Source organism: Morchella sextelata (genome assembly GCF_020137385.1).
Source record: "Morchella sextelata strain SCLS chromosome Unknown scls_16, whole genome shotgun sequence".
Classification (NCBI taxonomy): Eukaryota; Fungi; Ascomycota; class Pezizomycetes; order Pezizales; family Morchellaceae; genus Morchella; species Morchella sextelata.
Genome location: NW_025408631.1, coordinates 1,482,746 through 1,494,890, shown reverse-complemented (window position 1 = coordinate 1,494,890; position 12,145 = coordinate 1,482,746). Strand labels below are relative to the sequence as shown.

Here is a 12,145-nt window from a genome sequence, read left to right as displayed (position 1 = left end):
TTCCTTTGAATGTAGGTTACCTGATCGAGCAGTGCTGTCTCAACACCCGGCAAGACCTAGCCGGCCATTGCGTTGGGAAACATATGCCAACATTGCCCCCAACAAAAACAATCATGTCCTCATGAACCAATCATCACATCTCGTCCAGAAATTTCACGATAGGCTCTTCAGGTGCGATTCCTAACCCGCCGTCTCTCGCATTCCTATCTCGCTCAGCCATCTCACCCCTGCTTCTTCATCCAAGCTTCAAGCACAGTCCCTGAATTCACACGTCACAACCATTCCGGTGGTAAGACCACCTCTACCCCTGAACAGGTTATCTTTAATTTCCACGTGGGTTTTAGGCGTCTAAGCCGATTCTTCTGGAATACTTCCATTTGCAACAGGGTCGGTACTTAGGCGGGCCGAGCGGATGATTTGGTGAATGGTAGGGAATACCTTGCTTGTTTGGTAACTGAGATTACACTTTAGGCTGCTTGTATCTCTTCCCAGCTAGGACGACAGGACGATGCCGACCGATATCGGGCTGTCGATAGCAGCTTGTGATCCCAGTTTAATTTTAGGCCAATATGTCCTGTCAGATCTCGAGCGCTTTGGTGGTCAGTGAAAGGAAACGTAATTTTATCCTCCATGAAGCCAGTTTAACAGCGAACATGGCATGTAAATACATGTACTCTTTCCCTCTGTTCACTCCAGTGAAAGAAACTCTTCTTGAACCACAAACTCAGAGGCCATAAACGTAGCCCTCGAAGAACGTAGGCTATAGATTCAGGTGCCTACTCTAAAGAGACTTCCGGGGAACATTAATATGGCTTGGCCGGGGGCCGAGTTACTCCTACCTTGGGGGCTAGATCTATCTTTTGTCGTTTGCAATTCCCTTTTTTATTAGACTATGATACCATTTCAATAGAATAAAACTCAAGGGAGAATATACCCACAGATCTAGAAAGAGTATTCGGCTTATGAACGTCGCAATGAGAGAGTAGATGAAAGGGATCCCCCAGCTTCCCCCTTTATCCTCCCTTCACTTGCCTTGTTAGCTGCTCACGGAGTACGTCTTCTCTTCAAGAAGCCGCCTGATCTATAGGTAGCTTCTGTAGCTTGTTGAGGTGTGTCGTCAGAACGCGGCAGCTACGTACACTTGTGGGGTTTGGTTAGCTTTGGCTAAATCCTTGGCGTTTGTATTTTGTCGACTCACCAACTTTCCCATCTGCGCTATCTTGATGGAAGTTTCTACTCTCGCCCCCTCCGCTACTACAATGCTATGACTCCAATTCGCACCTCGCACCAAAAGGAAGGAGTTGGTCTCGGTATGTCTACACCGCCTTGATATTCATCGAAGAGCTGATGATGTGACTACATGTTTTACAGCCACAACAGGAGAAAGGAGACAGGGTACAGTACAATAGCTTCAGATAATATCTTTTTGACTATTCCAAGTGCAATCCACTCTCATGCCAAAGAATCACGGCATTCTAAATGTCGCTGACCCCCTCAATTCTGCTACTAGTAATGGTGTCTTCCGGGTGTTTACCAGACCACCCATCATTGATCCTTCAAACGTATGCTTCCTCTTACAATCAACTTGATATCTACAGGTGCAGACATCTGCTAAATAGAGCCTATGATTTGATACTCATCCGTTTTCAACGCCTCCTCCGCATCTAAATCACAAAGGTACGTCAAGGCGAGGGAGCTGATTAGCAGAGGTGACAACTCTCAAGCTAGCAAAGATTTCTCGGGCTATGTCACAGAATACTCCGGTTTGATCGCGGCTAACCACATTACTCGGGTGAATGTCGCGTCACCAGGGATATGAAGGCCAACCGAATACTAGGTTGGAACCATCAAGGGTTGATTTACCTCACCAAAAATCGGTCAATATGTATGCCGGAGGTTTCGAGCCTGTGCGAATTGGATTTTATATATATCACGCCGCCAAAGTACCAGTGCGATCAATAGATCCTCGTCTCTCAAACAGAGAATTTTTCACCAATTAATGAAGTAATCAATCAATCAAACAGAGAATTTTCACAGGTTATCACTCAGGCCCTGGTCCTATGCAAACCGTCAAGCCTCACACCTCTATATGCCCGCCAGCTACATAATTTTCCCGCCAAACCAAATTGAATTATAGCAGATACCAGGACTATGGGTACTAAAAGGCCAGAGAAGGATAAGCTTTATTAAGGCGGGGATTTGCCAGAGGCGCCAAGCCCTTTGGCAGAACATAACTGGCGAGTGATCGCCTATGATTCTCATATGTAAATTGATGACCGGCCCTCAGTATACATAATTAATAGATGCGATAACAGATATACCGTCTTACAGAATAAGTAGCATCTCCGAAAACTTACAAATAGCGATGTGCTTCGAGGAGTAAATCGCTTTGAGCAACAAGGAAAGCTTTGGTAATACCAAGAGTCAAATGTCTCAAGGCTCTCTAGTTCTGAATTATTCTCAAAAGTGACTCACCCGTCATTTAAGCCCCGAGAATTTTTCCAATGGACGACAACGAAAACCGCTCGGCACAGAGAAACGGTGCCAACAAATAAAACTCCCTCAGTCTTGATAAACCTTGTTGTCATCGTATTAGGGTCTCAAATATGTCCCATACCAGCTCCTACTGCCGAATCGCTCAGGACTTAACAAACACACGAGCATACCAACCCAAAAACCAAGCAGGGAGAATGTTGATTGATGGCCATTTTCACACGAAATTTCTAACCACATATTACAATCAGCGCCGGCGCACCCCTGCATACCTCTAAATCTGAACGCTCCGCTACGCGAAGACTGTCATTACCGAGTGATTGTCTATGAGTCAGTAGAGAACTAACATGTTCTGGTATTGGTGAATATTCCTAATCTATGAGAAAGCTACTGATATAACTTTAATATCCTGGTCTATTTTTGTATACGTATATAACTTCTGGTAATTTCGTTGTAAAAATTACATACGTGCTTAAGTCTTTTTGCTTCTGCTATGAGTTAGAGATACTATATTAATGTGTTGTATATAGTCATCGTCATCGTTGACAAAAGTTTACCGCAGAATATCTCTTTAGATAGTTCTTTACTTTGGTACTGTTGACCTGCTCTGAACCTTGCACACTAGCTTAATGCCACGAAAAGTGGCAATGACAAGCAAAATGAACCACAATCAAAGAGAGGAAGCGAAAAAATATAAGGTGATCGGGTACTCAATCTCTAATTTAACTATATAGTACAAGCATAGTATTATTACCTTGCATTATCTGATGATCTCATCTGGAATAAATAAATAAATAAATAACTAAATAAATTCTAATGCAAACACTCAGGATTGAACTTGATAGCAACACCTAGTTTCGATCGAGGGACCTCCGGGTTATGAGCCCGGCGCGCTTCCGCTGCGCCATATTGCTGTGAGAACCAAAGTCACTTTTTGCTAGTTGAACCCGCCCCAGATGTACATGTGCGCCTGATCCAAAAGTTTTCCCCAACGCCCTCTTTTCCGGAACGAGCCGCAAAAAACAGTGCCCCAGGAAAAAAATAACTAGAGCCTCATGGGACCCATGCTGTGAGCATCTCCTACGAAAAAAAAAAACAATATTATCCAGTCGAGTATTGCAACTCCCCCCTTTCGCGTCCTCGCTGTGTTTGGGGGCGCTATCCTCAAAGTACGAGAAAAGCAAGTAAACCGAGTGATACCCCATGATTGTGCGCGTCTCTAACATCACAGGGAACCCATATCCTGGCTTAGCGCCTAACCTCGAACCTGACAATCTCTAGCAGGACCATGATCATCTGAATTTTGCGCGATATCTCGCTCCAACGACCAGTAATAACATCGAACAAGTACCCCCACAAGGTTCCCTTGACGTGTTGATTTCAGGTAGATATTCTAACGTCATATATTCGCCCTGCGAATGTTAAAATTACAACTTCAGCCAATTGTTTGCGGAGTGAGGCGATTGTGATCAGTAAACAGACATAGGAAATAAAGTAGAAGGAAACTAAGCGCGAGTAGCTATGGTAACGTTGTGAGTGTTTGGTCGGTTCACGATATGTCCTGATAAGATCTCTGACACACCGAGCTCGATTGTTAAATTTAACAGGGGATGTGTCGACAACTGTGAAGAGTGCTACCGTTCAGCCCTTGCCTAAAAGCCAGCTTATCTAAGGCCAAAGTCTTTGTAACGTATTGACTGGGCCAGGGAATGAGGTACGTACAGAAAGGTTCGATATAGCGGATGAGGCCTATTGAAAGGCCGTGGTCGGGTCACAGGGTGCGTTTATGTTGGGTCCTGACATGCATAAATATGTAGTTAATATATTAGGGCACAAAAATCACACTCTACATAGGCGCGGATGAGTAAATGCAGGATATGTGTTTTTAGATCACTTACCCGCTCCACTACCTTACCCCTTACTTACTTTAGGGAGAAGCTTGGTTGATCCGCCTAACTACATCATCATAATCAAGTCTACATGCCATGTAATCTAACCCGTGCTTCCTCATCTGCGTATGCGGACATCTGCTCGAAGTCAGAGTTGGACTTGACAGCGGATCCGGACCGAATTCTCCAACACAACGGCAGACCGGCGAAACGTTCTTCCCTACCTGCCCTGCAACCCCTCAAGAGTATTCTATCGCTCAATCCCACGATACCTGGTTGAACCTACGTAACTAGCCCGTTAGCACATCCTACCTATCACATCCATTCCACCATCGCCGCGCCATCCGCCCTCAGATCTCAGCCTAAGAACCCCAACGCTAGCTAGCTACTATTCACATTCTCCCTCCATCTCTGAGCTCCCATTCGCTCTGCCACAACAGTTGTTTAATTTACCAAACGCCGTTTTGTTGGGAGAACCCTTCCCCGGCGTCCTGGTACTAGGTAGGTAGACAGAATTAAAAAACTCATCCACGATCTTCTGACCAACCACTGCCACCTCCACCCTAGCGGCGGGGATTGTTTATGCAGTTGGATTTTTAGCGCGTGTTATTGGTGGGTGGAGCGAGAGGGGAAACCGGTTATGCTGCATGCATGAACGAACATGCAGGGATTGCGTACTGCAGGGATACAGGTGGGTGTTGCCGGATTAAAAATAGAGTGATGGATGCGGTTAGCGGGACTTGGGGGTTTTGTCGGTCCGATGAGTTCTGTGATCGTGGTAATTAATACTAAGTGGTTGGAGAAAAGGGTCAGTGACAAATGCGGGGGATACAGCATTTAGTTGGGTAACGTATTTCACTAGTGAAAGAGATCCTGTCAGTGGTAGTAATTCGTCGAGGTGTGTGCCTTGGAGGTTGGAGCTCTCCCAAGAACCCTGCAGTGATATTGGAAACGAAGCAGTGGTTACCTTTGACATAGGTGTTGCGTATGCTGGGAGTGAACTTGACAGATCGTCGATGCTAGGAAGATGACGATATCGGTTCCTAGAGTAATAATTGTTGACCCTGTCGTACTAAATCGTTTCTCTCCGCTGTCATCCATGGGGATAGTCCTGTCCTTATTCTTGAATACTTAGCTCATGCTTATTGATTATCACTACTCTCATCCTCATAGATCAGAGACGTACATACGTAGGAGGAGAAAGAGGAGGTAGAGGAATACTCCCCCCTATATACTACAACTCTGATATAGCCCCGTCTCCCCAGAAAAGAAAAACGGAGCTGTATGATCTTCTACAAGGGGGGAGCTGTTAGGATGAAACATCCGCTTCACTTTGCCTCGGAACGCGGGGTGTTGTGTCAACCGTGGTTTGGGAGGAATTTAAGCTTTTAAGGGGTGTTTGAGAACTGCGGGGACGTGCCAATGGGGAGTCTGTGGTATGTGGGGGAGTCGATGATGATGGTGATGGAGAGGGCTGTGGGGGAAGGTCTGTGGTTGGTGAGCTGTGTTGAAGACGTTAGTAGGGCTGTTGTGCTGCAGGTGGAAACCCTACGGCCACAACTCCAACGACAGCTCGCTTGGATGGTTACTTACAGCACAACCAACAAGGCTTTCTAAGGAACATTACTCTGGCCTTTGAGGTCTAGATAGGGGCAACAATTAAGCTTCATTAAGCTTCTGCTCGGCATGGGGAGGCCTTCTCCTTGTTGGATCTAATTCATTAATTAATTTTATGCTTCTAGGCATCTAACACATATCTCGTTATTTCTCCGCCACAGCTTATTTCAGCTGGCCTTCAATTCAGCTGAGTATCACAGGCGATCATCCGCAGAACCTACTCCTTCAGCAGCAGCGTCATGAAGATCCAGTCGACGTCAAAGCAATCCTCAATCAATCACTCGGTTCATCATCCGGATACTCGGCTGTCTCACTCGCGATCTTCCTCAAATTCACCATCGTCACCCACAAATAACCGGTGGGGGGACAAACAGGGCCAAGGATATGCAAATCGACCCCACGCATAATTACGCACCACACCATGAACCAACCACAGGACAAGGGGAAGGGCAGGGGGAGAGACAAGAATAGCTGCGCCTTGCGTGTGCGGGAACCCTACCATATCGGCCATAAAACGATGAGGGATGAAGGGAAGCGATGACTCGCTAACTCTAAATCGGGTTCGTTAAAGCACAAGAGAGAAAAGGGAAAGAGGAAGGGGGAAGCTAGGGAAAGGAAAAAAAAAAAACCAACAGCCTACAGGAAGCGAGGCGCCATGCATGCCTGGTGAATGGTCCAGCCCCTGGCTCATGCGTTCCAAACGATACTCTAGACCTGGGCACACCATGTTCTGTCCCACATGAACGATCAAATTCGGCCCTGGTTGTTTCCCAACGACTGGACAGGCACCCCATGTAGCCGCCATTTGTATGGTTGAGGGCATTTTATTTTTATTTTTGGAGGTGCTGATCCCTTTTTGTCTTTTTGTGATGTGATTGACTGACAGATCCGGTGTTTGTGTTGCATAGCTCATGCTGTTCCTCACGGTCCACACACACCACTTGCAGCTGGGATTGGGTAAGACAGGTACGCAGACACACCCTACGGATATTCGCATTTTCACACATTGGCCACTCACACATACAAATCCACTAGATGGTGATAAATACCATCCACATCCCCCTCCAAATCCAGTCTTTATCTTCCATCCTCATCACCATCCTCCTTCCCCCTCCTCATCCCTTCCCACCAAGATCTCGTACTTTGATAGTCGAGTCTCCCCCCTTACACTACTTTTTTATATAATAAATTTTTCGACTTTGATAGTCATCATTCTCTTCTTTAATTAATATTTTTTTTTTGCCCAACTTACCCCAATTTGCCCTATTACCCTATTTACAACTACCTACCCCAATAACCAAATATAATCAATTACTCAGCCATGTCTTTCCAATCAACCACCTTCAAGCTCCGCACTCCCGCCCACATTGAGTCCTGCCACTTGCTCGGCTCATGGGATAAGTACGAGAAGAAGATGTCCATGGCCCAGGATACCGCCGCTGGCCCCGGTTTCTGGAAGATCACCCTAAAATTCCCTGCTACCCCCTCCAGGTTCTGGTACTACTATGTCCTTGATGGATACTTCGAGTCCCACGACCCCAACCAACCCACCTGCAAGGAGCCTACCCGCGGCATCACGCTCAATATTCTCGAGACCGGCGTCGGGTCACCTCGTGAAGCCAGCCCGACTTCTTCGACCTCCTCCTCCCGCAGCTCCTCCCGCTTCCCCTCCCCAAGCTCTTCGATATCTTCCCGCGGCTCTTCACCCGCCCAGTCTGAGCGCCGCAGGCAACAGTCCCCACCAAGATATCGCCCAGCGTCCCACATCATCCAGCCAGTACCCCGAAACCCCCTCGCTATGCACAAGCTTACCCTCGACACCAATATCCGCCCAGTAAGTGTCATGACCAGCGCCGCCACCACATGCGGAGACTCGCCAATCTCATCCGCATACTCATCTCGCTCAAACTCGACCGTCTTCTCCGACGAGGATTCACCAATCACCCCCATTGACGATTGCGACTGCCCATTCACCGAAAGCCATGGCCACTCGTACTTTGAGGATGACTCATGCTCTGAATACTGCTCGTCCGAGGATGAAGAAGAGTACGAGCGCAGGCAGATCCGCGTCTCAAAGCGCGCGAGCTACCACCCATCAAAGGCAGGTCATGGCGGACAATTGGCATACGAACTCGAGCAGAGACTGAGGATGTAGAGCCCTAGTGGTCCATCCGTTCCATTCCTTACTTAATCGCTTTTATTAAAGCACCACCACTACTATTACTACTATTTATTAGTAATGACTCTCTTTACGGTAGCGACAAAAGTCATTTGATATGATCAGCATAGCGGGTTTTTTATATGTTTTTGGGATACTGGCGATTCTGGATGTTTTTTATTAATAGTGGGACCGTTGGCTACGATAGGGCATCATGTCAGCGGTCCTGCGTGTCTAATTTTTTTGTGGGGGTTTTCGGTTCGGATTCCCTCCTCCTCCATCATCTCTCTCAGTGCGATTGTGTCAATTTTCCGGCCACGGCGGCGGCGACAGAGGCGATTTTTTTTACGATTTTCTTTTGTGTGGTCCGAAAAATCCTGTTTCTCTTTTTCCTCTTTCTTCTTCATCCTCTTCTCTTTTTTGGCTAGCTAGCTTTTTCTTCTATCGGTTCACTAGTGCGTCGCGAACACTAGTGACCGGTAACTTTTTTTTCTTTATGGATCTTTACGAGTGGGTTTTGGGGATATGAAAGGGATTTGTAACGAGAGACAAAAACCAATCTGAAAAAAAAGAAATGAGTTTTTTTATCCATGAACAAAATGGCCTTTTCCGCTATCATTCTGTGCACATGTGACTTATGAAAATCCTTAGACTATGAACACTAACTAATATGCAACAAGGGATGGAGGTCGGGCGCCTCCAGTAGTGCACTGAGTTGAGTGAATGCATCGGCCTGCAGGGGGCGGCTAATTATATCTCGAGTTTCAGCGACGAGTAAAAATAGGCTAGGGATAGGGAACGAAGGCAGGAACAGACACTGACTGATTGACAGTTGCAACTGGCCCGGCGGGAGGTTGCAGTGTGCGCGGTAATGATAGTATGGTTTTAACGGTGATAGGGTTCGATTTGCACAGACTGGATTAAAAGTCTTGAACCAGATCCTCAAATCTAGGTAATCTTCCTTCAATCAGAGCCGATTGCGAATCACATTACCGCCAGCGAGATGCAGATCAATCAATTCGTCCAACGGGCCGGGGATTAAACGGCTGCTATACTGATACAATATATCTATTCATCTAATTATAATATAATCCCGAGGCTTGCTGACTGGATGATCTCCAGGAGCCGAGGCCGAGGGATCAGATCTCTTTGCTTGAAACAGGAGATACCGGGTTAACGTGTGAATGGTGTATTTTTATACTAGATCTATAGAGATTATTGAGGGCGGATTGAACATCTGAGGTGGAATTGAAGGTGGGAGTGTAGGAGGAAGGAGGCTGGAGTGGGTTTTTCCTGTGATTGATCATTTCCGTTTTGCGATGTTGACTCCGAGGCAGATAGATAGATCGATTGAATGGATTGAATGAATAGCGCATCTCATGAAGAGCCAACACAATTACGAAAGCTGCAAATAGGAATAATTCACGATGGCATGTGATTGTTCACCAAAACGTCTACCTAAATTCCAGCATGATCGCCGATGCGTTTGGGGAAATAATTGAGAGATAACTACTCTATATTACAAGCTATCATTTCTCTACTCCAAAGGAACAAGGATAGCCCCATTTCATCTGCTGTTTTACTCGGAACCTCAAGTTCCGCTCTTACAAAAGCCGTGCTTCGGGACTGGGTTGAAAATAATATTCGGCAGATGAATATTTCACGGCGGTAAACTTCGAGTTGTAGAGATACCAATCTGGCAAGCATATCACGGATCATACGGAGATCATCATTGAGCGTTAGACTGGAGACATATGAAGTCACAGAGCCAGGATTAACGATCTTATGTGAAGGTGAAGAGGTTTAGGGTTGCAGCGCTTTTACTACATGTATTTACTACATTGATAGCGCATTAAGGCCAGGTAGACTAAGGTAGTAGCTAGAAGAGGGTTCAAGGAACAACTATGTCGATTGCCACGTATCATCTTTGTTTTCCTACAGCGAGTAGTTATTAGTTGTTTATGCTGATCTGATTAGGCTCTCTACAAATTTACTCGTTACTGATCATGGACCAGGTTAAGCACTCATTCGCCAATGGCACGGACTTTACTTAATCGCCAGAATCTCAAGCCAGACCCCGGTAGACTCTGCAAACCCTCTTATCTCACATTCTGAGGAATAACTATGGCGCCAGCCCTAGCCCTTCCATACCAGCCCCGCCATGAGAGAATCTAGAGTCGGCCCACCACGGGCTTCGGTTATTCCTGAATGCGATGGGTGTTTATTTTACAATAGGCTGATTGGCTGGATATCCGGGACATGAGTTGTTTTCCATCGAAGTGAGGAGGAGGTGCATATGTGTGTGCTGCGGGATGGACGGGATGTGCGGGGGTGAATATGTACTGGGGAGGAGATGGACGACATGGCATGGCGGGCCGATACGGTTTGGGGAGTGTATATCCGCAGTACTACGGATATGGAGATGGGACATAGGTTCTAGGTCTTAGTATCGTGGGTTGAAACCTTTTTTGTGGTTAAGTTCTTGAGCTGATTCGAGTCTTCGATGTCTGTCACGAGGTAGGGAGTGGGGTAAACGATCCACATACATAATTGTTAGGCATTGTTTACCAGAGCTGAGCTGAGATATATCAACGGTGGCCTTAGCACAGCCGCTGCATATTTACACTCACTCACGGGATGGAGGCGGATCCTGTCTGATGGCGGCCAGGGATTTGAGGCCAATAGCAGAGTTAACTTTGGACCGCCAAGGCTAAATTACTGTAAACATAACCACCAGACAGGATCCGCGGTCACTACGTGAGAGACTGTACCTATTATCAGTTTTCTACACACGATAAGACCCAACCCTTGTCCCAAATTTTCTCCCGGTTTCGATGGATGTGAGAACTCATTATTGAGCTCGTGACAGATCAAAAAGTCTCACTTGTCACTAAGCAAGATGGTCACATTCCACGATATCTCCAATCGCGCTGGGATGCCTGAGACGTCGCTATCATGCAAGATACTGTCCTATGATTGATCATGACACTCATATTGTTAGAGTTCCTAGGATCATACATATTGTTCTTAAGAAAATAACACTATATTACCCCTCTTTGGCCAACCTCTTGATTGTTTTTGGAGAGACGCCGCTACTGCGTAATTTTGGTCTGTGAGCGCGTGCGATGCGGGGGATGGCCATGGGTATGTGGGGGTTTTATATATTGAGGTACCGATTTATACGAGCCGGGTGATGCCGCTTTGGGAAGGGGTAATAGTAGTAGGGACAGGTTTTGTTGAACTTTTTTTTGCACGTATATTCGTGAAGTATCTAATGCTTTGCCAGAATTATCTGTTTCTTCATGAGCTTAATCGATCCAGAAACGGTGATTATGGTTTAGGAATTTGATATCACTCTGAATCTTCCACCAGACCAGGGTAAAGTCAAAAGAGCCGGTTGTCCCCCAGTGCATCCCCTAAATCCATATCAGATATCACATCTGTCCATCTGCGTGCCTACAATGCATGAAAATTATATTAACTTTTTGCAACTATGCCTAACGACCTATTTTAGGTGAAATTTACTCTCTGCGTGCGATCATCCCTTCCTTATGCATTAGGTTAAGGGCTGTCGTGATTCGAACTATGTACGATCGCTCGCGCGTATGTATGTACCAACATCGCACATGGAATTGAGATTGCGATAACCGTTACAGGACAGCGATTCACAGGCATTTGGCGAATACACCCATTTGGCGAATTTGTATGTAGCAACCAGCCAGCAACCAGTCAAACTGCGAGTTTGACTAAGATATCCTGATTCTTATTGGCCGTGACCCCTGTTCGTCAAATGGGTGTATTCGCCAAATGCCTGTGAATCGCTGTAACGGTTGTTGTGAAAAAGGAAAAATAAAATAAAAAAGAGATATCTTTAGAAGTTTGAAGCGCTAGACGCGTCCCCCTGTTTCGGGCGTTAACGCTACAACTTCTCCGCAGGTGTCAAATGAGGTTAATCTGCTAGCCGTGACCTTGGGGTCACCGCTTTGGA

The 12,145-nt window shown here is 46.2% G+C and overlaps 1 protein-coding gene across 1 annotated transcript; it reads left to right on the top strand.

The window, feature by feature from the left end:
- Positions 1 to 7,320: 7,320 nt before the first annotated feature.
- Positions 7,321 to 8,154, top strand: H6S33_004107 (uncharacterized protein; the record flags this gene model as incomplete). The annotated part of the gene is made up of 1 exon (XM_044835477.1): positions 7,321 to 8,154. The coding sequence occupies one exon, from the start codon at positions 7,321 to 7,323 to the stop codon at positions 8,152 to 8,154; it is 834 nt and encodes a 277-aa protein (XP_044691641.1).
- Between the last annotated feature and the right edge of the window lie 3,991 nt (positions 8,155 to 12,145).